This window comes from Gadus macrocephalus, chromosome 5, assembly GCF_031168955.1.
Source record: "Gadus macrocephalus chromosome 5, ASM3116895v1".
NCBI lineage: Eukaryota > Metazoa > Chordata > Actinopteri > Gadiformes > Gadidae > Gadus > Gadus macrocephalus.
The window spans coordinates 21,763,283-21,790,293 of NC_082386.1; the positions used below are offsets into that span (position 1 = coordinate 21,763,283).

General features: G+C 46.4%; 1 protein-coding gene and 1 long non-coding RNA gene across 2 annotated transcripts in view; one reads left to right on the plus strand and one right to left on the minus strand.

Annotated features, from left to right (window-relative positions):
• The window catches only part of nrxn3a (neurexin 3a), a 134,914-nt gene that overhangs the window by 19,669 nt on the left and 88,234 nt on the right, over positions 1-27,011 (plus strand). The window contains exons 5-13 of the mRNA XM_060051285.1: positions 1,397-1,433; positions 2,240-2,304; positions 4,737-4,856; positions 5,163-5,283; positions 6,586-6,846; positions 7,877-8,067; positions 8,403-8,773; positions 11,013-11,034; positions 12,557-12,676. Coding sequence (XP_059907268.1) covers positions 1,397-1,433; positions 2,240-2,304; positions 4,737-4,856; positions 5,163-5,283; positions 6,586-6,846; positions 7,877-8,067; positions 8,403-8,773; positions 11,013-11,034; positions 12,557-12,676 — 1,308 coding nt within the window. The remainder of the gene's footprint in view (positions 1-1,396; positions 1,434-2,239; positions 2,305-4,736; positions 4,857-5,162; positions 5,284-6,585; positions 6,847-7,876; positions 8,068-8,402; positions 8,774-11,012; positions 11,035-12,556; positions 12,677-27,011) is intronic.
• LOC132458319 (uncharacterized) lies at positions 9,019-10,548 on the minus strand. Its single transcript, XR_009525888.1, has 2 exons — positions 9,773-10,548; positions 9,019-9,138 (listed from the first exon to the last, which is right to left on the minus strand). It is a non-coding gene; the product is annotated as an uncharacterized LOC132458319 (long non-coding RNA).

Consider the following 27,011-nt stretch of genomic DNA (forward strand, 5'->3'; position numbering starts at 1 on the left):
GCAGACAGACGGACGGGCCGAGGGACAGGCGGACAGGCTGACCGAGTGGAGAGGGGGGGGGGAGCAGGGAGGCAGGCAGAGGATGACTGGATGAGGGATGAAGAGGGAGACAGAGATGGGCGGTGCAGAAGAGAGACTGAGGGGACGATGATGATTAGAAAGGAGGAATTAGAGGGGGAAATGAACACGGTTCAAACACCTGAATCGAAGGCACAAGGGAGGAGGGGGGAGGAGCGACGGAGGGTAGAAGGGAATCTATTTGAACCCTAAGTTTTTCGTCATGAATCAACACTTTGACTGAACTATGTAGCGCTAAAAACTTTTGGAATGATAAGTGTGTGTGTGTGTGTGTGTGTGTGTGTGTGTGTGTGTGTGTGTGTGTGTGTGTGTGTGTGTGTGTGTGTGTGTGTGTGTGTGTGTGTGTGTGTGTGTGTGTGTGCGCGCGTGTGATCTGATAAGATGTAATAATTGAAGAGCTCTAGGCTCTGCTGGATAACGAGGAGAAACATGAATTCTTCATCTGAGGAGATGATGGAGCCCCAGGGTTCAGACTGTTCAGAGACCTAAGAGGTCTGGTTAGCCTCTGATGGTGACGCCTGGTGGAGGTCGGAGAGGGTTGGTTACTTAGGTGTAAGGTTAGGGAGGGTTAGTTAAGGTGTTAGTTTAGAGATGTTTAGTTTTGGTGTTGGGCTAGGGATGGTTAGTTTAGGTCAGGGATGGGCAACTGGCGGCCCGCATCCTCACTCAGTCGTCACTCAACAGGGAAATAGAAAAAAAAAAAGAGATCCCACCAATAACAACATGTATCTATAAAGAGTGTTCTTTCATTCTGTTCTTCTAATCTAGTTGTTATTTTTTGTCGCCAACAATGCAGGCCTTTTGCCTTACACTTTTTTGAACATGTTATTTTTGCTTTCAACTCCATTCCCATCATGCTTTGTCAAAAGATGGTATTCACCCCTTCAAAGGCCTTCAGCCTGCGTCCCGTCAGGCGAACAGCCCGAGAACAGAGCCCAGACACCTGCAGCGGCCAGCCCCACAGCGCACTCTCTTTGTGACACTGACCGTGGCGCAAACAGGAGACCCGCTTACTGTTAGCGCAGCTAGCTTACCAAGGAGATTAGGACATATAGACATATTTGCGATTCTCATACCAATAAAATATGTTTTTTTTGCCGAAGCAATACTATTTACTTCACGCAAGAATTTGTCAAACATTTCAATGTATAGAGCTTAACTTTAGGATCTCGCACCATTCCTTTAACGTAAACCTTTATCTAATTCATACTTATAATAATAGCTACTCAAACTAGATTAATCTGCAAAATAAATGATACAACTCTTACCATCTAAAATCTATCCCCATGGAAGGGCTTTAAAGGCTGGTGTCCGATAGCGGAGTGCCTTCACTCCGAGGACGCGGCGGTGTCAGCGTAGGGACCCAGTGGGAGGGGCCTTGTGCTCTGCATGGTACTGGTGTTGATTGGATCGAGGCTGTTCGCCCCCACTTTTCTGTTGCGGTTGACGACACATGAACCCAGCAGCCACATCGTGACCAACATAGACCCCCCCAGACCGAGGCTGCTGGGGCCTCATATAGGGGGACATATTGGCCATTATGTTTCAAGAATTAAGAAACCTTTGACCAGAAGAATTCGACCCATTTGACAGATCGTTAATATCATCTCTAAATTCTGTTCCAAAAACCTATGGCTCCAAGATTACAAGCAACCACCTCCTTCTTGCTAAATATCTGCGTTCATTTTAAAGCCTGTTTAGCCAATGAGTTGGTGTGGTGGCTGTGGAGCCGATGGCTTTCACTATAATCCGGAAACCAAACTTTAAGAACCAAAACTTTACCGAAAATAAAACAACTTGGGTTGGACAACTGATGTGGCTGGTACACTAAAAGCGGCCATTTTTTTCCACAATGACACAAATCTAAATAATAATTAATACTTAAAACTGTTAAACTGTTAAACTTTTAAAACTGTCAAAACATGTAATGGCAATTGAACATTTTAACAACATGATATCTAACTGTTTATAATTACCCCATCATATAATATGTCTACAAATTCTCTTGACTGACTGTAACGTCACTATTTACCATTACATAATATAATTATTCATTAATGTTAAATATATATTTACAATAAAATGGCTGCCGCTCTGCATGTGGACGTCCCCGGAAGGGTGGAATTCTTGTTTTTGGATGTCTGCAGCTATAACCTTGAAGGATGCAATTTCATCTGTCATTTATTCTTCCCCATCTAGACTGTATCAGGATAAACTGTAACTCCAGTAAGTTAACACAAGTTTCATTTTGCTTTCTATGCTGATATTAATGATGATGATGACGATGATGATGATGATGATGATGATGATGATGATAATATGTTGATATATTTCACAAAATGTTTTATATTTATCTAATGTTTCTTGGAAGTGTGCCTCTCCTGGACCCCCCCCCCCCCCCCCCCCTCCCTCACCCAACCCCAACAAAAAGAGTTGTTTGTGATATGGAAGGAGGGGTTTTGGATCGGACTGGTTGGCCCGTCAGACCAGAGTAGTAGAACACACAGGGTGCTCCAGACCAGAGCAGCAGAACACAGAGAGCGCTCCAGACCAGAGTAGCAGAACACACAGGGTGCTCCAGACCAGAGTAGCAGACCACACAGAGCGCTCCAGACCAGAGTAGCAGACCACACAGAGCGCTCCAGACCAGAGTAGCAGAACACACAGGGTGCTCCAGACCAGAGTAGCAGACCACACAGAGCGCTCCAGACCAGAGTAGTAGAACACACAGAGCGCTCCAGACCAGAGTAGTAGAACACACAGGGTGCTCCAGACCAGAGTAGTAGAACACACAGAGTGCTCCAGACCAGAGTAGCAGAACACAGAGTGGTGTTTGATAATCGTTTAGGGCGTATTTCCTTTTGTTCTGTTGTCTTCTCCGTTTCCCAAACATGTTAATGTTTTATGTTGATATTCTTAATCAATATATCAATTATTTTATCCAACACAGAATACTTTATACTTCTGCAACTGTATTTACAGCTTTATATATTATTATTATTATCGATATTTATTATTTTGTTGTCAATGGTTATCATTGCTTAAAGTTGCCAAAACATTTTCTTAGGTTTTGACACGATGCAAGAAAATAAACATTTTCATAGCCACGATTAATAAATGACTGATCATGACTGCATACTGTGATGAGTATGAATATTGCAAGAATTTGTATGAAATATGAAGATACTGATCCTACTCATAGCATAGTAAACAAGGACATCAGAGTCTTGAAAATGTTTAACTTAAGCTCCTTACAGGACAATTGTACAATTCACTTTTATCTTGATAACTTTCAATGTAACCAATACAAGGAAGGGATCGAAGGTGAAAGCCAGTAGAGCAATCGGAAATACTTTACCATGATCCAGGTCATTCTGTATTGTATTCATATTGAGCATGTAGAATAGTTTTGGTTCCCTGGTTACCTTATCTCCGGCTCTCTTATCCTATCTCTCATGCTCTTGCTGTCAGGGTTTGTTGGTTCACTTGGTCTTGGATTGCTTTGACTCCTCAATAGGTCTTATATATTATTAATCCCAGACTAGTAGCAGCAGTCGAATATAGGAAGAGAGTGAATTGAAAAAGATTATAAAATGAAAGCACTTTTCATACACAAGGCAGACTCAATGTGCTTCACATAGAAACATCGTTTCCATGTGATAAAATACAATATTAAAAGAAAATAGACAAGTATAATAAAAAAAGCAAAGTTAAAAATACAATTAAAAAAGATTAGTAGTAGATAATAGATAATAAGGACATACGGACAGACAGGCAGTGGGACAGACAGACAGACAGACAGACAGACAGACAGACAGACAGACAGACAGACAGGCCAGCAGACAGACAGACGGACAGACAGACAGACAGACAGGCCAGCAGACAGACAGACGGACAGATAGACAGACAGACAGACAGACAGACAGACAGACAGACAGACAGACAGGCCAGCAGACAGACAGACAGGCCAGCAGACAGACAGACAGACAGACAGACAGACAGACAGACAGACAGACAGACAGGCCAGCAGACAGACAGACAGACAGACAGACAGACAGACAGACAGACAGACAGACAGACAGACAGACAGACAGACAGACAGTCAATGCCTGCTCTATTCTCTGTGGAATTCTGTATCTAGAATATCCAGTAAAAGTTGAAGGAAGATAATATACCATGCGTAAAAAATTAACACGTCACATCTCTGTCACGCTATGACTCACATATTATTAAAACGAATACGCAAAGTGACTTATAATTGATGTAGATTAAAATAAATCATCCTGAAATAATTTTCATATCCTATGATGAGTGAAAAGCAATTCATTCGATTTTTCTTTACAAGATACTCTTCCCATATATATTAGTATCCACTTATCAAATAAACAATGTGGTTTAATTGACTTATTTTGAACAATGCAGATGTTAACACAGAAATATCTTGAACTTGTGCAAAATTTGCTCTTCATGATGAAACCAATCCTTTATTTTCCTCAGCCTCTTGAATAACTATCGGGAAAACAACGATAAAAATACGAAAATAAGCAAGCCAAATTTAAGAGAACTGAACAACATTGACAAACAAACTAATGGGGAAAATAAAGGTTTGGTTGAACCCAAAGGATGATTTTAACTTTGTAACTGACCATCGTTCTCAGGCAAAGGACCAGAGACTCTGTATGCCGGGCAAAAACTCAATGATAATGAGTGGCACACAGTCCGGGTGGTCCGCAGAGGGAAACTCTACAAGCTTACGGTTGACGATGATGTAGCAGAAGGTACTTCACTGATAAGGGTTCAATGCTTCTTTAGTGGCCTGAGTCAGCCCCGGTGGCTCTCCTGGCTGTTATTGTTGCCCCTACTATTGATTACCACATTCCTCTCGTTTCCTCAAACTCAATGCAGAAGTAGCACAAATGCCGTTGGATGCATACGATTAATTTCAACATTTAAATCTAAATCTATGAAAGCCTCCTGTAAGCTCGGGCTCCTCTACGGCGTTAGTGTCAGACACGTGTTCTCTTCTTCCTTTGTGTTGTGCTTCTCTTTTCAACCCCCCCCCTCCACCACCTTCCCGCCCCCAGGGCAGATGGCGGGCGACCACACCCGCCTGGAGTTCCACAACATCGAGACGGGCATCATGACCGAGCGACGCTTCGTCTCCAGCATCCCCTCCAGCTTCATCGGCCACCTGCAGAGCCTCAGGTACCCCGACCCCTGACCCTAAACCTGACCCTAACCCTAACCCTGACCCCTAGCCCTTACCCTGACCCTAAACCTAACCCTGACCCTCACCCTCACCCTGACCTTAAACCTGACCCTAACCCTAACCCTAACCCTAACCACCTGCAGAGCCTCAGGTACCCCGACCCCTGACCCTAAACCTGACCCTAACCCTAACCCTGACCCCTAACCCTTACCCTGACCCTAAACCTAACCCCTAGCCCTTACCCTGACCCTAAACCTAACCCTAACCCTGACCCCTAGCCCTTACCCTGACCCTAAACCTAACCCTAACCCTGACCCCTAGCCCTTACCCTGACCCTAAACCTGACCCTAAACCTGACCCCTAGCCCTTACCCTTACCCTGACCCTAAACCTAACCCTAACCCTGACCCCTAGCCCTTACCCTGACCCTAAACCTGACCCTAAACCTGACCCCTAGCCCTAACCCTTACCCTGACCCTAAACCTGACCCTAACCCTGACCCCTAGCCCTTACCCTGACCCTAAACCTGACCCTAAACATGACCCCTAGCCCTTACCCTTACCCTGACCCTAAACCTAACCCTAACCCTCCAGCTTCATCGGCCACCTGCAGAGCCTCAGGTACCCCGACCCCTGACCCTAAACCTGACCCTAACCCTGACCCCTAGCCCTTACCCTGACCCTAAACCTAACCCTGACCCTCACCCTCACCCTGACCTTAAACCTGACCCTAACCCTAACCCCGACCCCTGACCCTAAACCTGACCCTAACCCTGACCCTAACCCTAACCACCTGCAGAGCCTCAGGTACCCCGACCCCTGACCCTAAACCTGACCCTAACCCTGACCCCTAACCCTGACCCTAAACCTGACCCTAACCCTGCAGAGCCTCAGGTACCCCGACCCCTGACCCTAAACCTGACCCTAACCCTAACCCTGACCCCTAACCCTTACCCTGACCCTAAACCTAACCCTGACCCTCACCCTGTCCCTAACCCTGACCCTAACCCTGACCCCTAACCCTTACCCTGACCCTAAACCTAACCCTAAACCTGACCCTGACCCTCACCCTGACCCTAAATCTGACCCTAACCCTAACCCTGACCCTGACCCTAAACCTAACCCTGACCCTAACCCTGACCCTGACCCTAACCCTGACCCTGACCCTAACTCTCTATCAGCAACGTCTTATTCAATCCAGAATGTCCGTCTTGTATCGGTGTTCCAAACAGAAAATAATTGAGGTTACTAGAGTTAGTAGAGGCAGCTGTGATGATGACGCGTGTGGACCCCCTCCCAGGTTCAACGGTATGTTCTACATCGACCTGTGTAAGAACGGCGACATCGACTACTGCGAGCTCAACGCCCGCTTCGGCGTGCGCTCCATCATCGCCGACCCCGTGACCTTCAAGAGCAAGAGCAGCTACCTGAGCCTGGCCACGCTGCAGGCCTACACCTCCATGCACCTCTTCTTCCAGTTCAAGACCACCGCCCCCGACGGCTTCATCCTCTTCAACTCGGGCGACGGCAACGACTTCATCGCCGTGGAGCTGGTGAAAGGGTGAGAGGTCACAGGCAGGACGATCGCCAACCGTTGTGTGTCTCCCAATATGGTTTATGCTTGTTTTCGCATGTCTGCAGTGATAACCTTGAAGGTTGCAATTTGAACACACACGCACGCAGAAATGCGATATCCATTTTTAAGCTATGGGACAGTGTCGTAGTTGGAGCCATATTTATAGGTGATAAGATGTTTCCATTACAGCATGACCAGGGGTGCTGTTCTGCTCATTTGATCACGTTGTAAAGGTCTGGTTGATCAATAACATTGCTTGGTCGGAGCCACATGTTTTATAGTAAACCATAGTTACATCAGGGCTAAAAGAAACAAACTAACATCTTCTAACCCAGATCAGAAGGGTTCTTCATCCCAGATGCAGCTCTTACAGCGCTGAACGCCTGGTGAAATCTGGTGCTGTCCAGCTGTTTTCAGCTGGAAGGCCCCACAACCTTTGTGTGTGTGCCAGTTGTGTACTGGCCAATCTGCACATCACAGTCTGCACACTCTGCATCACACTCTGCACATCGCACTCTGCTACACACTCTGCTTCACACTCTGCTACACACTCTGCTACACACTCTGCTTCACACTCTGCTTCACACTCTGCTACACACTCTGCTTCACACTCTGCTTCACCCTCTGCACATCACACTCTGCATCACACTCTGCATCACACTCTGCTACACACTCTGCTTCACACTCTGCTACACACTCTGCTTCACACTCTGCATCACACTCTGCTACACACTCTGCTACACACTCTGCTTCACACTCTGCTACACACTCTGCTTCACACTTTGCATCACACTCTGCATCACACTCTGCTTCACACTCTGCTACACACTCTGCTTCACACTCTGCATCGCACTCTGCATCACACTCTGCTACACACTCTGCTTCACACTCTGCTTCACACTCTGCATCACACTCTGCTTCACACTCTGCTTCACACTCTGCAGTCTGCCCTCGGTCCTCGGCCCTCGGCCCTCGGCCCTCCAACCTGCCTGCTCCTTGTTGTGTTCGGCTGCAGGTACATCCACTACGTGTTTGACCTGGGGAACGGGCCCAACCTCATCAAGGGCAAGAGCGACATGGCCCTTAACGACAACCAATGGCACAACGTGGTCATCACCCGGGACAACAGCAACACCCACACGCTGAAGGTCGACGCCACGGCAACCAGCCAGAGCATCAATGGCGCCAAGAACCTCGACCTGAAAGGTAAGGGAGCTGAGGGAGATGTCTGATGGGGCTGACCTGTAGGAGGTCTGCTGTAGTGAGGGTGAACAGATTAACGTTGAGATGAATCGAGGTGCCTTTCTGAACGATATATAGCGCCATCTAAAGATTAAAAAAAAAATAAAAAATCTTCAAAATGTATGAATGTGTGTGTGTGTTCACTTCCCTTGTGTGAAGTGTACTCACTGTGGAGAGAAACTCGGATAACACCAGTATAAATATCTGAAGAGACCGTTGTTTCTGCTCCTCCCCCTCCCTGTCTGCCCCGCCCCCTCCCTGTCTGCTCCTCCCCCTCCCTGTCGGCCCCGCCCCTCCAGGAGACCTGTTCATCGCGGGCCTGGGCCCCGGGATGTACAGCAGCCTGCCCAAGCTGGTGGCGTCGCGGGAGGGCTTCCAGGGATGCCTGGCCTCCGTGGACCTGAACGGCCGGCTGCCCGACCTGCTGAGCGACGCGCTGTTCCGCAGCGGGCAGATCGAGCGCGGCTGCGAAGGTACGCCCTCCCTCCGCGCCGTGTCCGACTCCGACCCCGACTTCGGCTTCTACAAGCTGAACCTCGGCGCCAACGGCAGCGCGGGGGGGCCCTTCTTCCTGCTCAACGCTAACAGCAGCGCGGCGGCGGCGCTGGGCCCAGGGCCCGGCCGGGGCCACGGCACCAGGCTGCTCGTCGCCGCACTGCTGGCGGCGCTCGCCATCCGCTGAGTAGAGAGCCCGACCAACCCGTCAGCAGGCAGCAAGCAGCCAGCCACACTCTGTCCGCTGTGGTCATCGGCCTCAATGATGTCATAAACTTACTAATCAACATCATCATCGTCATCAGCGTCATCTTCATCCTCATCATCACCCCAACCCGATCGCTGTCAGGCCCCTGAGGACCGGCCACACCGAACTACACACACTACACAACTACACAACACAAAGTCAGGTGCTCCATGTTGTTTTTTGATATGCTGTTGCTCTCCGAAAAGAGGTAAGAGCCATGAAAATGTTTCCTGTAGAAATTATGATATTCAATATTGATTAACGTACGTAGGCTACATCACAAGCGTCCATGCCTCTGTCATGCCAAATTTGTACCGGCTGCCAAATTTGTACCGGGCGCGTCATCCATACGTAATCCATTCCAAAACTGCCTGGCAACAGATGATCGCGTTGTCCGTTGCCTGGCAACGGACGATCGCGTCGAATGACGTGAAAGGTTCCCGAACATTCGCGAACCTTCAAGCTCGTTCATTCGCACTGGTCCGTTATCTGTATTGTGCTATTTCGTCCTTGACCTGCTTTAAACACTCAGTTTACTTGCTAAATTTGATTAAACAATTAAATACAATACAAATATAAAGTAAAAACAAGTGTTATCTAGCGATCCGTTTTCTGTATTATGTTATTTCGTCTTTGGCAACATGAGCGCGAATGTTTTTTGAAACCCGCTTTAAACACTCAGTTTACTAGCTAAATTTGATTAAAAAATTCAATACAATACAAATATAAAGTAAAAACTAGTGTTATCTAGCCATCCGTTATCTGTATTATGTTATTTCGTCTTTGGCAACATGAGCGCGAATGTTTTTTTGAAACCTGCCCGGCAACGGACAACCCTTACGTAATCAGTTGTCCGTTGCCTGGCAACGGACAACTGTTGACGTGCCCGGTACAAATTTGGCAGCCGGTACACATTTGGCATGACACCTCCCACGTCCCAATGAACCACCTGATTGTACCGCCTCGTTCATGTGTTTTAGAGCTGCTGGTTTCCAGTTAAAGAGTCATACTGAACCATCATTGCCAAACCTGAGCCCAGCGCTGACACATTAAAACCTTAGAGTCTGCGTCTACATTACAATTAAAACAATCCAATAGGAAGAGTATCCAGATATGAGGATGGGACGTGTATGTTCTCTACAAACCATGGATAAGGTGTCTGTCAGAGAGCAGAGCCCCCTTCCTCTGGCCGTGCGGTATGCCCACAAAGAAAAGACGATTGCCATGGGTTCAGTGCGCTGTGTGTGGTTTTCTAATTGTCAAAGTGTGTGTCCACGTCCAGCCACACATGACGGGGCTGCTGCGGAGACCCTTCTGCTGAGGCACAACCCGTTGTGAACAATAGGTGTCCGTTTGAATGTGCAATGCATGCATCACCTCATCTCTTATTGTTATTTTTTCCAGTTTATTCCTCAGTCTGCTCTCATTTGCATGTTAACCCTTTTCTTTAAACTTTTATTTCAAGGGAATGTTTTTTTTGTTTGTCTCTCTCAACATATTTTTGAGTTCTTCATAGACTGTATTTGTTTGTCATGTGCAACTTCACGTCAGTAGTGATTAAAGTAAGAAGGAACAACCTTATGTTTGTTTTCTCTTGACACATGTAATTTAATATTCTGCGTATGAAAAAAAATGGTAAATTCATTTATTTTTCAAATAAAACGTCATAAATCATGTTTTGTTTCATTTGTATCGTCTACTGTCATTTCCATTGTAAGAAGTCATTTTTATGTTTGCCTGTATGCTTCCATTAACTCTCAGCTTCTTCATATAAATGTACAGTGTAAACAATGTTCAATATATTAGTTGTTCTAGCAGAACAAATGCAGTCGCAACGATTGTATACAATGTATTACCGACGAGTACATTGCAATTATCCCTCGTCCTTTGCAGCTGAAACAACCCTCGAATCAGTTCCATGACTGAGCACCGCTCCACTGGATGTAATTCGCCTTCTCAATCACTAGATGGCGGTGGTGTTTAATGGAATGAACCGCGATAGTTCCAACAAAGCGGACGTTGTGCAGCAAAAAGCTGTTTGCTCCCAAAACACAACAAAGTGACCTTTTAAAGTTTAAACCTTATCAATTGATATTACCTGCCTCAACCAAACTAAGAGGATAATGACCTTTAATACTCTGCCATATTGAACATCGCTTCATGAAAGGATGTATTTCACTGCGGTGCAGGTAAGGACAGTGCATTTACATCAGGGCGTTTAGCAGACGCTTTTATCCAGAGCGACGTTCAATACGTCCATTTGTCATTAGAAGGAGAAACAACAATATATCGCTGTCGGTACAGTAGGGATGGTCATAGAACCAAGTGCCAAGCACTAACAATCACTAGGTTAACCCATTCCCCGTATACAACACAGGCAGCTAGGATAAGATGCTACACGATGCCAAGTACTGCACGAGGTACAAGTAGGAGGGGGAGGGCCTATAGGTGGACTCGGAGCACGGGTGAGGAGCGGGGAGCACGGGTCCCAGGTGAGGAGCGGGGAGCACAGGTCACAGGTGAGGAGCGGGACGGGGGGGGGAGGCACTGATCAGTTTACGGAGCAGCATTGTAAATCCTGTGACCTTGGTCCAGTAATGGTGAACTCATCAGCAATGCCACTAAACCGTAGAACTGAAGACTGAGATGAAGCAGAACAAATATCAAACCTTCAGGGACTCAACATCTACGGAAGGAAAGTCAGTGTTGAGTTTGTTGATGTTGAGAGACAAAATACCACTTCTTGCAAACAGGGCGTACATAATACAACAAGCCATACCGCTTTAAAGCCGTGCCATCGGCATAACCACCGACTTCTAGCGGGGCCCCAGTTCTGACCCAACCATCCGGCCCATGGTCTGCTCTGGTAGGTCTGACTGATGGGTCTGCACGGCCGTGTGTGACTCATCAGTCAGCCCAAAGCTACCAGAGCTCATGAGGAATCGAGAAACGTGAGCCTGTATCTAGTTGAGCTCCGTAAACCAGAGAGTTAACGTTGTTACCTCTGAACTTTGTCCCTGCGTCACCAATAGAAGACATTTCTTTTTTATTATGCTATTGGCATAGCATAATAATTGTGTGCGTATGTATGTATGTATGCATGTATGTATGTATGTATGTATGTATGTATGTATGTATGTGTGTATGTATGTATATATATATATATATATATATATATATATATATATATATATATATATATATATATATTATGCCAACCTTTTATCGCATGTATTAGCCCCGTTTATGCTAATGATGTGGCTCGATAGAAAGTGGTGGCGACAGTTAAAACACAAAACTGACACGCATTATTCCAACATTACTGGCTGTTTGGTTGATCAATGTGGTCAAGCAAAGCTTTGCATACAATCAATGGGTGAACTGGGCTGTTTACTCATCATAGCATTTTCATTAAACAACCATATCCGATCCAACCTCTATCCATCACCACCATTACCAAACAGTGTGCAAACCAGGCAGTGCAGAACAGTTTTAGGAAAAGTTGAGTTCCCAGGAAAATGAAAATGAGCTTATTTCTAGTATGCTTTTAGTCTACATGTGTTCTCCTCCATATAATAACACATTATTAAGAATGTAAACCCTATAATCGTAAACTGATGTTGAAGATACCGACCTTCGGAGCTGACCGGTTTAAGACAAGCCATCCAACCAGAGAAGTGAACTGCCCCCTAAGTCTGCCCCCTCCCGCAGGTCCCAGCACCACCTGCCAGGAGGACTCCTGTGCCAACATGGGCATCTGCATCCAGCAGTGGGAGAACTACACCTGTGACTGCTCCATGACCTCCTACACCGGAACGCAGTGCAACGACCGTGAGTAGCCCTCACTCCCCTTCTGGAGCGCTTCACTGCACGCCGACCACGTGCACACCAGTGTGCAGATGTACACGCTGACCACGTGCACACCATTGTGCAGATGTACACGCTGACCACGTGCACACCATTGTGCAGATGTGCAATGTGAACACATTCACACCAGCTGTTGTGCAATTACATGAAGAAAGAAGCCAATAAAGATGATCTGAATCGTGATTGACCTTACACACCCAAACCCGACATGCACACGTATGCATTGAACACAAACACTCACACGACCACAAAAACACACCCGCATGCACACACACTCGCACAAAAACATACACACATGCACACAAAACCACGCACACATAAACATACCGGTACATAAACACACGTAGTTGAAATACTTAAAGATGGAGAGAGGAGTATGTTTTCATCTCATCTATTTCCCTGTCAGACACACCACACCAGACCTGCACATAAAACACCTCCTTATGACATAAAAGGCAAAACACTGAAGCTACCATGTGCACACATTCACACATGGACACGTGCACACATTCACACATGGACACGTGCACACATTCACACATGGACACGTGCACACATTCACACATGGACGCGTGCGCACATTCACACAGACGCGTGCACACATTCACACATGGACGCGTGCGCACATTCACACATGACGCATCCAAAGGTGAGGTCTTGTTCACCTGATTGTTCTCCCTGAGGGAGACGTAGAGGAACCTCCCTGGAAGGTAAGCCATTCAGTTTGAACACTTCAGCCAGTCCCATGCTGCTGGGACCTTGAAGACCGTGTGCCAACATCGGGGCGGGGGGGGTTGCCCCCTCCCCTCCCCTCCCCTCACTCTCCCTCAGAGTTAACAGTTACACATCTAGTATCTCAGCCCAAACGCTGCAGGCCCGTCCGAACAGCGACATTTGTTTGAAAGGCAATTTGGTCAACATTTTAGGAGCGGAGCTTTCCAGTGTGAAGGGAAACGTTTGTGAATATGTATGTGGTTTTAAGATGTTCTACTCTAACATTGTAGTAAATTCCTCTTTCACTGCTGTTCCGTTGCGGTGGTTTTGTTTGGCTGCGCATGTCTTTAATTGGTCACTAGGGGGCAGTGGAATGTCGCACAGTGAGGGATTACCTCACACCCCTAAGGGAACGCGCTCACACTTTACTGTGCTCACACTTTACTGTGCTCACACTTTACTGTGCTCACACTTTACTGTGCTTAAACCCATAAGGCATCGCGCTCACACTTTACTGTGCTTACACCCATAAGGGAACGCGCTCACACTTTACTGTGCTCACTTGTCTCGTGTTTCCCACCACAAAAAATAATCGGTTCTGTAACAAGATTTAGCTTTTGCCTCCCCTGCAACATTTAACCCATAAAATATGGAGATTGTGAAGTAGAATGCAATGTTTTTAGTACTGAACCCGATTCTGCAGTGTTGTTTCACCCAGGTCAGAGGGGGCGGTGCCCCGTCTCGCCATTCCCAGCTTCGGTTAACCCCGACAACAATTTGCATACATTTGCATACATGACTGTGATAGTTTCATTCCACCATGACATTATGCACATCACCAACTGACATGGCAAGGAAGAAAAGAGTAGCTCCTACACTTTAGAAAATATAAACCACCAGACCAATGAAAACACTGTGTTAAAGAAAAGATGGAAATCTATCAAAGAAAGAGTTCTTGAGAAGAGCTTACCATGAAGAGTGCACAAAGTGCCGGAACAGAAGAAGGTGCTTAATGTTTGGCTTAGTCTGTTTTAAAAAGGGCTATTTATAACGCTTATCACTTTCAATAATGGAAAACATCTTCACAAGTTCACCGTCGTCACTTTAGGCAATTGAACTTCCTTCAAGGTAACTGCCATCTGGCAGTTCATCAGAAATAGCACAAAAAATAACTTCTTTGCAAGGGATTGGCAAACAGTAATCCAGGAAGTCTAGCTCCAAGCATCAACGCACACTCATCGCACGTACGCACACAGCCAGCCACCCACACACACTCACACACTGACACACGACACACACGCTCATGCATGGTTGTGGTTCTTCAGTCGCGGGATTGAGCGTTTCAGTGAAAAGATTAGCCCGCCAGGTTTCTCCATTGTAGTTAATCCGCACATTGTGAGGGTGATAATGTAGGAGATGGGGAAGCTTTGGGGACCTGGCCATCTTGTTTGAACCCTGTGGGGTCTTCAACACTACCGGGAAAAAGTGCAGACATCTCAAGAGACTCCTAGGTCGGGGGCAGTACCTTGATGTTTTACACACACACACACACACACACACACACACACACACACACACACACACACACACACACACACACACACACACACAGAGAGAGAGCGTGTGTGCCCTGTAAAACAACCACACTGAGCTGTGTGTGTGCAGCTCAGTGTTGCAGTAGCGCTAATGCTCAGCGTTCTTCCTCTTCCTCTTCCCTCTGGGTTCCCTGTTGGACGCGTTGTGCCGCGCTGTGTTCATTTCAAGGTCTTGTGCGCTCGCCTGTTGTTCAGCGAGCCACAGTGAGTCGCCCACGGCCCGCTGACAAGTCTCATTACTCAGTGGTTGTAATTGAATTAGCTCTCTGCATCATTCAACCCTCCAAAGGTCATGCAGGCTTTTGTTCACAGATAAGACAAATAAACAAATAAATAAATAGAGTGTAGGGAGTGTCCTCTCGGGCAGCAGGCCGGTACACAATGGAAGACTTTCATTGTCTCTGTGTGTGACCGTGCGACTTGTGAAATCCCCTTGGCTTCTCCGCTCTCTATTTCCTCCTATTGGTTTATCTCTCTGTCGCCCCTCTAACCCCACGCCGAAGCTCCATGAGGCTCCAAAATAAAAGCGCAGGAGTCGAGGAGAGGACATGTCCTTAAGCTGCACTGCGTGCTGCTTCTCCCAGAGCAGGCAGTCTCACAGCCAGCAAACCCGTGGCTATTTGATAATGCAAAGGCCAGGCCCTCCTTGAGGACTGTTGGAGGTCTGAACCCCAGACTAGACCAGTGAGGACCACAAGCCCCAACAATGGCTCCTCCTGGCAGTTTGCTTTGTTAGCGTTGGCACTAGCGCAACGTTCGAGCCGGACACCCGACACCCGGCATCTTTAAATACTACTAGCATCAGCGTTCAGTCAACAATCGTGATTGATTATTGACATTGGCAGGATCACCGCGCAAGAACATGCTGTGGAATGTGATGGAGGTGGAGACACACTGTGTAGCCCTGTCGGTTTATGTGTTGCGTGGATAAGTACGTCATTGCAGTTTCCCGCATGCGCGCTATGAAGACCCGCCCACGTTGAAGGGATACTTTATTCTAGATGGAAACACGACGTGCCTGGAACCAGACCAAGTTGTGCCACGCTTAGTCGTGGCGAGTTGAGCTGGTACTGTCGGTGGAAAAGAGGCATTATAGTCAAAGGCTTCGAATCAAACCCAAAATGAGAGGAATCTAACGGAGAATACTTGGTTGCTGTTGTTTGTTATCAATGTAGGATGTCATATTACATATAGGTGTGCTGGACTGATCTTCCGAGGACATAATGATTTGAGCCGGCGTTCAGGCGTTGTATATTAATTTGACATGTTAAAGTATATATTTGCTTTATTTTTACATTAACCTCTCAGGCCCAGCTGTAAGACCTCCCTGTCAAGTTTTTCCCACAAAAAAAAGTTAAGTATTAAACAAAAAATATATATATTTATTAGGGCCCGAGCGATATTGATTTTTGAGTGCCGATGCCGATTATTTTCAGAGAAAAATTACGATTACGATTTAATCGGCCGATTAAAAAAATAAATAAAATAAATAAATAAATAAAATATAAAACGTAGTTTTTGATACCTTAAATATACTTTAAACACTTTTGACGAATATGTGAATTGAATGCAGAACCTTTGAGTGTTTTAGAAAACATTTACAGTCAAAAATGAGTGTAATGTAAAATGTAAAATAAATAACTAACTCCCAATGTGCTGCGCTCGTGAGCAGTGACTAACACGTGCGTGCTGAGCAGTATGGTCTCACCGTTAGAGTCTACAGTATAACAAATTAACATGGCCTGGGACCTAAAGAAAAACAGGCACAACATGCTCAAACAACGCGTCTTGTGTACATTGGTGAGGTGAGCGCGCAGCTGCCTGAGCGAGCGTGCTTTCATGTTGTACAGTAAAATTCAATCTCCTCTTTTTTACTCCAGCTAAAGTTGTTAGTTAGCAAGGCGAGTAGGAGCGCAATCTGCAGGATACTAATCGCAATAACATTTATTAAAAAAATAATAAAAAAAATAAATAAATTGTAATCGGCGTCTTTTTGGCCGATGCCGATTATTTTCAAAAAGGCTATAATCGGCCGATTAAATCGGCAGGCCGATAAATCGGTCGGGCCCTAATATTTATTATTTACCACAATTCAAGAGACGAGGTCATAAATTCAGCTTGTCCCCAGAGAATAAATGACTTGTCATTTTGTTTGCCGGTCAGAAGTGCACGAAACTCATTGGAAATGGCGTCTCCCTCCCTCTCTCTCATTTCAACAGTGTTGTGAGGACTCTCGCCCCCCAATGTTTCTTTCTGTCTGCCTCCATTTGACCTCAGAGGTTGAAAGCAGCAGGGTTTTCTTTTTTCTACAGATTGGGAGACATCAATTTCTGAGGTTAACCTCAAATATGAACACATTCTCCTCGTGTGTGTGTGTGTGTGTGTGTGTGTGTGTGTGTGTGTGTGTGTGTGTGTGTGTGTGTGTGTGTGTGTGTGTGTGTGTGTGTGTGTGTGTGTGTGTGTGTGTGTGTGTGTGTGTGTGTGTGTGTGTGTGTGTGTGTGGCATGCTTTTGCGTTCTGATTGAGGGAGATCCAACGTGGTTGTGAGACGACTATTGGTAAAGAAGGTGATATTCTATGGTTACTCTAAAATAATGAATTGTGAAGGCCTTAATGGACTTCTCTCAGTGTTCTGAGGGAGGAGATGTGTCTGGCAGAGTCCAGGGTTTAATGGACTACACACATGATTAATGATGGGAGGAACAACAAGTCAGATATCCTGCTTCAGCCTCACAAGTGAAGGGTCTTTTTTTTGTACAACGTGAGCACCACCAAGCTGGCTCACTCTCCCTCTCCCTCTTTCTAGCGCTCTCTCCCCCTCCTAAGTCACACGGCAGCAGATCTGTTACGGGGGGCAGACAGCCGAGTGGGAGATAGACTTCCCGCCAGAGTTCAAATCCATCAGTGGAGCTGTCAGAAGGCTTATGATGGCAAGGCGGACGAGTGATGGAGTGGGCCGATAAGAGAGGAAATGACCTCACGAGACGGAGGGCCCGCCGTCACCGCAGGGCTGCGCTCGGAGGCGGACTCTGACGCGGCGCAGGAAATACGACACGGCGTCTTTCACGTCTGTGACGGGTGCTATGATGGGTGCTCTGCCTGTGACGGGTGCTATGATGGGTGCTCTGCCTGTGATGGGTGCTATGATGGGTGCTCCGGCTCTGATGGGTGCTATGATGGGTGCTATGATGGGTGCTATGATGGGTGCTATGATGGGTGCTATGATGGGTGCTATGATGGGTGCTATGATGGGTGCTATGACGGGTGCTATGACGGGTGCTATGACGGGTGCTATGACGGGTGCTATGACGGGTGCTATGACGGGTGCTATGACGGGTGCTATGACGGGTGCTATGACGGGTGCTATGACGGGTGCTATGACGGGTGCTATGACGGGTGCTATGACGGGTGCTATGATGGGTGCTATGGCTCTGATGGGTGCTATGATGGGTGCTATGTCTTTGATGGGTGCTGCGGGCCCAGGTCAGAACCATCCAGTACTTTTCTTTGCGGTCTTCTTTTCTTTCTTCATTGTTTTCACTATGAGCTTCCTGAATGAAGAGGGAGAGAACAGATCCATCATAGATGGAGTCCGCTCGAAAAAAGAAGAATTGCCCCTCGTTAGAAATATGGCCCAATCAATCGCAGTAGTTTAATGTCCTCCATTCCTCTGGGCTCCGTGAGCTCGCTGCCTTTGTCAGCAGCGCGGCACCGGTTATAAATACACACGTCTGTGTGTTTGATGATTGTCTAGAAAGGAGTGAACGGATCAGCACAGGGGGAAGGAAATGGACTGATGTTCTCGACCCTATACAGACTGCCCTTAACTAGTAGTTTAAACCAGTTCCTGTCCTTAACTAGTACCGTGTACAATCACTCCAGGGTTCAGCCTCAAGACTTGTAAAAGTTGATTAGGTTTAAATTGCAAAGTTTATATTGCGATAGTTTTCACAATTGACTTTCCCTGTGAGGGCAGGCTAATCCCTGATTAAAGATTGTGTATTTCAGTTCAGTTAAATTCAGATTATTTCGATCAAACATAGATTCACAACATTACATACATAAGTAAAAAACAGAAAAAAGAAACCACAAAAACAAAATAAAGATGTCATCTTGATTTATACATAGACATTTATTTTCAATAGTATTGATCGAAAAGGTGTAAGCTGAAGTGCATGTGTAATGATTTTGAATTGAGTACATCTTTTGTTTTACATAGTATTGACGAAGGAGCTGGTGTCTATGCTCCTGCCTCCGGTGGGGGGGGGGGGGGGGGGCAGACGAGGGAGCTGGTGTCTATGCTCCTGCCTCCGGTGGGGGGGGGGGGGGGGCAGACGAAGGAGCTGGTGTCTATGCCCCAGCCTCCGGTGGGGGGGGGGGGGGGGGCAGACGAAGGAGCTGGTGTCTATGCCCCAGCCTCCGGTGGGGGGGGGGGGCAGACGGAGGAGCTGGTGTCTATGGCCCTGCCTCCTGCCCCTCCGTCCACATCGATGAAGCCCTGCTGTCAGACTCGTTACAAAAGGCTTCAGTGCGGCTCCAAAATCAGCGTTTCCAATCGCTTGCCATCGAGAAAATGAAGAGCGCAGTAAAACAGGCATTTGTTTTGGCAGAGGTCACCTTGGGAGGTTTGGGAGTGTTCCCTCAGTGGAGTGGGGCCATCCATCAGGGCTGAGACCGAGACGGTCCAGGGACCTAGGGGGGGGGCTGTTCTGTTGACTGCTTTGGTATCAGCTCATATATTAACATTGGCACTCACTGTCAAAGTTTAATTATTAGAAATGAATTCATATTGTAAAAACGACTTGGTCTAAGCTGGATTGAAGATTAGCTTGTTCATTTTAGTGCCGCTTTGGTAAAAGTAATTGTATTTTTATGCATGCATATACATTGATGCCTGATGCAGTCGCTCACAAACATAACTCTCAGAAAGCTATTGGATGGTGAGGCCGAAGGTCCAACATGCAGTTTGAAATGACTCATCTTTGGCTGTAATAGGGAGGCACTAAACATGTTGACCCCAGGTTCAACGCGGGTCAAGGGGCGTGTCTCTGCTCCTTTCGGCCAATGGTGATGAAGAATGAGGGAACCTCAGAATACGAGGACTTCTGAAAGGAGTCTGATGTTAACCTTTGAAATAGAGTTGAAAGGCTCCATCAGTTTAACGGCTTTACTATAAAAAGAAAATCGTGCCCTCTTTTGTTCAGTGTGTGTGTGTGTGTGTGTGTGTGTGTGTGTGTGTGTGTGTGTGTGTGTGTGTGTGTGTGTGTGTGTGTGTGTGTGTGTGTGTGTGTGTGTGTGTGTGTGTGTGTGTGTGTGTGTGTGTGTGTGTGTGTGTGTTGTCGTCCTGTAAAGTAGTTAGGTACGAACAATAGAGGTGACACAGCTGGTACCAAAACAAACGCTGTGTCTGCAATACAGAGAATCTGACCAAAGCGACTTTGGCGATTTTTAGGACTTCATTCATGCGAGGAAAACATAGCAATGACCTTTCCTTGTTTTTCCCTGATTGAATGACCTGATGGCTTCTTGTTGTATGATTGATCTTGACTGACTTGCCGGTTAACACCAAAGACATCAGCACTCAGATCATTTGAATTATTTTGAGATGTCTTGAGTTAAAGGTCTGTGATAACACGCCATCTTTAGCTTGTTCGTGTTTGAAAGATGATATATTTAATATAAAATACTATATTTTCCAAGGAAAAGAATAGCTCCAAAGTAGCTTTCAGCATTCATTAAGTAGGGATCCAATGAGGGCCATTGTTGTCCATGGGAATAGAATAAAAACACAATCATAATGATTTTCAGTGTTATTGTTGATATTGGATGAGTATATATGTTTCGGTCAAGGTGGCATCAGAATGAATTTTAATCTTTATTTCGCGGATTTCATAATGCAGACGGTTTGATACCAATAGGGCCCTCGCCTCGTGTTGGATGTAGCGCTCAATGTAGCAGCTAAACACTGCTGCTGATTAGCATGTGCTATTTCTGGCCTGAGACAGATTACGTTTGCTTCAGGTCTCTCACACTGCCCCATTAGGATCTCACTGCTACAGCAGCCATACAAGCGCCTGAGCAAAGGAAAGAACTCCCGGTCAGCGAGAACATTAGTGGCATTTGTCACAACTCTTTTTTCATCTATCAAATTATAATTAGTGGTGCTTGTTTGCTGTCGACACGACACATCAGTTTGCAAAATGATTTATATAAACACATTGTTGGCTGCATATAACAAGTTGAGCCCTTGACTCTTGTTATATATGATATGGTGGCACTTCTCTTTATTAAGCGAGGTGTTGGCTCATCAAGGGTTTGTTGCAGACAGTTATGTCCGTTCACTGGGTGCAACACTCCAATGTTCGCTGCTCTATAATGAGCAGCTCACCATTGGTTAGGCTGCTGTCAACACATTACCTAAACACCAACAACTCTAAGAACAAAACTAAATCTTGGACTTGTCATAGCAATCTCTGTCCCTAAACATCTACATGTATAAAGCTACTCTGAAACAATATTTTGTTTTACCACAATTATTACACAACGCCTCCTCATAGGAGGTGAACAACTGTTTTGGTCCATGTCAGATTTTCTATACTAATAACAGAAAACAGACAAGAAACAAACGGTGGCCCACCTTTCAGTTGGTTTGGTATCAATGTTGTGCACTGTGAACATCAGACCGAAGGCTGTATTATGGCTCTGCTATTAGACGGTGTGCACTGTGAACATCAGACAGTAGGCTGTATTATCGCTCTGCTATTAGACGATGTGCACTGTGAACATCAGACCGCAGGCTGTATTATCGCTCTGCTATAAGACGATGTGCACTGTGAACATCAGACCGCAGGCTGTATTATCGCTCTGCTATTAGACGATGTGCACTGTGAACATCAGACCGCAGGCTGTATTATGGCTCTGCTATTAGACGGTGTGCACTGTGAACATCAGACCGCAGGCTGTATTATCGCTCTGCTATTAGACGGTGTGCACTGTGAACATCAGACCGCAGGCTGTATTATCGCTCTGCTATTAGACGATGTGCACTGTGAACATCAGACCGCAGGCTGTATTATCGCTCTGCTATTAGACGTGTGCACGGTGAACGTCAGACAGTAGGCTGTATTATCGCTCAGCTATTAGACGGTGTGCACGGTGAACATCAGACAGTAGGCTGTATTATCAGTTTGTATTAAAGCTGTACACTTCTTTGATTGTCTTGATACATTCTGATCTCATCTTATCAAGTCTTATTGAAAACCGTTATGTTCTGCTCATACAAGAAATGTAACATTCAGTAGACCAGGATCAATATTTGTTCCTCTTGAAATGAGCACTACCTTTTGGTCTTCAACATCCAGGGGTCTTTGAGCTGAGTGGCTGTGCTGTAACCGGAGACCACTGCTAAATTAAATATATTAAAAGGGTGAGGGCTCATTATACAGTTAATCCCTAATTAGACAAGGCTAGTTAGAGTTTAGGGACAATTTCATTTAATCTCCCTCTTAATTTACCAAGGTGCAAAGCAGGTCCTCTTAGTTAGTGGCCCTGTTGGCCTCGTCTATCCCAGGTGTAGTTACTAGTGGAAATAGATTACCATCGACTAGTGGTGAGTAGAAAACCCATTGACCAGGTAGGAAGTAAGAAGAAAATGTATTTGTGTTAACTCACAGAAGTATAAATCATCAGGTCTGTAATAGGTCCCATTCTGGGGCTCTTTGTTCAGTAGTCGGTAGTCAGTTGCTACACCTTTGTGGTCTTGGTTCATATAATTGACCAACGAAAGAGGGTTCCAGAAGCACAGGACTGGAAGGCATTGCAGCAGGGATGGATCTGGGTTGCCTCCTGTACTCTGTCCATACTGTGGAGGTCAGGGGATCTAAACTCACCTTGGCTCATCTCACAGAAAGCAAAAGAAAGGGGGGGTTCCTTGGAGCTAATTGCAATGCCTCTCTGTGTTTAGCTTGAGGTTAGACAATATGCTCAGTATTTCTTCTCCACCACCTTCTGCATGATTGGATGATGGCGGTTACATTGGCTCCTTTTAATCTGGGCCAGGCATCACATGTGGCGGATTAGGATTATAGTTCTGTGGCAAAGCAGCTTTGGCGTTTCTGGTACCGGGATTAGATGATATTGTCTGTGTTTTTGGTCTTTCCAGGTGTGTGTGTTTTGTGTGTGTGCGTCCTGTTCCCTCAAGCACGTATGGATTATGTTTTATGCCGGTGGACTATCATTCTTTGAACAGCTGTAGGACAAGTGGACCACAGGGACCAGATAGAAACAAGCTCTTGTCTTTAATGCGGGGAATAAAATATACAGTGTCGTAAAAGAAAAGTGAAAACGTGTTTTTCATCAAACTTTGCGCAGCATGAAGTCATAAAGCATTTATGAGAGCGAGTGCAGAATGTTGAAAGTTTACCGTTCATTCTCTGCTGCACTGATGAAGGTGACCCCCCCCCCCCCCCCCCTCTCTGCCACTCCCTCTCCCATCCCCTCATGCCTTTACTTAGGTTGGACAGGGAGAGATCTGGAGATAAAGTGTGTGTGTGGGGGGGGGGGGGGGGGGACTCCGCCATCAGCCTCGGCCACGTAGTCAGTATGGATGTATGGGGGGGGGATAAGAAGAGAGAAGAGGGCAGAGCCATGATGGCCCCCCTTAAAAAGGTTTTAAGTAGCTGTTGGGGCACTTGTGTGGGAGGATGGAACCTGCCACCATCCTGCCACCATCCTGCCATGCTGTTGGCTTCACCCTTTGCCCTGAGCCAGCTGATGTCACTCCTTTGTGTTGTACTAATAAGCCAATCCAGATGGTTGACCCAAAATACATGGGAGGACGTCAAGCGTTGTAAGCCTGACAATTTATATCTCAGCTTGTGTGTGGGGGGGGGGGGGCTTGTGGTTAAAGAAAGTATGTGCAAAAGATGCGCCACTGTCTGTCGATGTGTGGAGCATGCACAGCAGGACGCGCACATAATCACTGAGGAGCATTTCTCCAAGTTGCTCCACATCAAAGCCGTGCGCTGGAGAACAGAACTGCTCGTTATTCCTTAAGATGTTGAAAGGCGTGTTTTTACACGTTCAAGGAGGCACGTTCAATTTTTCGATGTGCTTTTTTTCAATTCAAACATACCGTGGCCGAACCTACGGTTTCATGTTACTATACCTCCTCCTTCCACACGCATTACAGTTTTGCATTATTCCGCTGTTATTCAAATACGTGTTATAAAATGTCCTTGAGTGTTTGAGCGTGGCACTGCACTATGGACGGAGAACGTTGGTGGGTTCTCCTAAGTATGACACTGCACTATGGACGGAGAACGTTGGTGGGTTCTCCTAAGTATGACACTGCACTATGGAGAACGTTGGTGGGTTCTCCTAAGTATGACACTGCACTATGGAGAACGTTGGTGGGTTCTCCTAAGTATGACACTGCACTATGGAGAACGTTGGAGGGTTCTCCTAAGTATGACACTGCACTATGGAGAACGTTGGTGGGTTCTCCTAAGTATGACACTGCACTATGGACGGAGAACGTTGGAGGGTTCTCCTAAGTATGACACTGCACTATGGAGAACGTTGGTGGGTTATCCTAAGTATGACACTGCACTATGGATGGAGAACGTTGGTGGGTTCTCCTAAGTATGACACTGCACTATGGACGGAGAACGTTGGAGGGTTCTCCTAAGTATGACACTGCACTATGGAGAACGTTGGTGGGTTCTCCTAAGTATGACACTGCACTATGGACGGAGAACGTTGGTGGGTTCTCCTAAGTATGACACTGCACTATGGAGAACGTTGGTGGGTTCTCCTAAGTATGACACTGCACTATGGAGAACGTTGGTGGGTTCTCCTAAGTATGACACTGCACTATGGAGAACGTTGGAGGGTTCTCCTAAGTATGACACTGCACTATGGAGAACGTTGGTGGGTTCTCCTAAGTATGACACTGCACTATGGACGGAGAACGTTGGAGGGTTCTCCTAAGTATGACACTGCACTATGGAGAACGTTGGTGGGTTATCCTAAGTATGACACTGCACTATGGATGGAGAACGTTGGTGGGTTCTCCTAAGTATGACACTGCACTATGGACGGAGAACGTTGGAGGGTTCTCCTAAGTATGACACTGCACTATGGAGAACGTTGGTGGGTTCTCCTAAGTATGACACTGCACTATGGAGAACGTTGGTGGGTTCTCCTAAGTATGACACTGCACTATGGAGAACGTTGGTGGGTTCTCCTAAGTATGACACTGCACTATGGAGAACGTTGGTGGGTTCTCCTAAGTATGACACTGCACTATGGACGGAGAACGTTGGTGGGTTCTCCTAAGTATGACACTGCACTATGGACGGAGAACGTTGGTGGGTTCTCCTAAGTATGACACTGCACTATGGAGGGAGAACATTGGTGGGTTCTCCTAAGTATGACACTGCACTATGGACGGAGAACGTTGGAGGGTTCTCCTAAGTATGACACTGCACTATGGAGAACGTTGGTGGGTTATCCTAAGTATGACACTGCACTATGGATGGAGAACGTTGGTGGGTTCTCCTAAGTATGACACTGCACTATGGACGGAGAACGTTGGTGTGTTCTCCTAAGTATGACACTGCACTATGGACGGAGAACGTTGGAGGGTTCTCCTAAGTATGACACTGCACTATGGAGAACGTTGGTGGGTTCTCCTAAGTATGACACTGCACTATGGAGAACGTTGGTGGGTTCTCCTAAGTATGACACTGCACTATGGAGAACGTTGGTGGGTTCTCCTAAGTATGACACTGCACTATGGAGAACGTTGGAGGGTTCTCCTAAGTATGACACTGCACTATGGAGAACGTTGGTGGGTTCTCCTAAGTATGACACTGCACTATGGACGGAGAACGTTGGAGGGTTCTCCTAAGTATGACACTGCACTATGGAGAACGTTGGTGGGTTATCCTAAGTATGACACTGCACTATGGATGGAGAACGTTGGTGGGTTCTCCTAAGTATGACACTGCACTATGGACGGAGAACGTTGGAGGGTTCTCCTAAGTATGACACTGCACTATGGAGAACGTTGGTGGGTTCTCCTAAGTATGACACTGCACTATGGAGAACGTTGGTGGGTTCTCCTAAGTATGACACTGCACTATGGAGAACGTTGGTGGGTTCTCCTAAGTATGACACTGCACTATGGAGAACGTTGGTGGGTTCTCCTAAGTATGACACTGCACTATGGACGGAGAACGTTGGTGGGTTCTCCTAAGTATGACACTGCACTATGGACGGAGAACGTTGGTGGGTTCTCCTAAGTATGACACTGCACTATGGAGGGAGAACATTGGTGGGTTCTCCTAAGTATGACACTGCACTATGGACGGAGAACGTTGGAGGGTTCTCCTAAGTATGACACTGCACTATGGAGAACGTTGGTGGGTTATCCTAAGTATGACACTGCACTATGGATGGAGAACGTTGGTGGGTTCTCCTAAGTATGACACTGCACTATGGAGAACGTTGGTGGGTTCTCCTAAGTATGACACTGCACTATGGAGAACGTTGGTGGGTTCTCCTAAGTATGACACTGCACTATGGAGAACGTTGGTGGGTTCTCCTAAGTATGACACTGCACTATGGAGAACGTTGGTGGGTTCTCCTAAGTATGACACTGCACTATGGACGGAGAACGTTGGTGGGTTCTCCTAAGTATGACACTGCACTATGGACGGAGAACGTTGGTGGGTTCTCCTAAGTATGACACTGCACTATGGAGGGAGAACATTGGTGGGTTCTCCTAAGTATGACACTGCACTATGGATGGAGAACGTTGGTGGGTTCTCCTAAGTATGACACTGCACTATGGACGGAGAACGTTGGTGTGTTCTCCTAAGTATGACACTGCACTATGGACGGAGAACGTTGGAGGGTTCTCCTAAGTATGACACTGCACTATGGAGAACGTTGGTGGGTTCTCCTAAGTATGACACTGCACTATG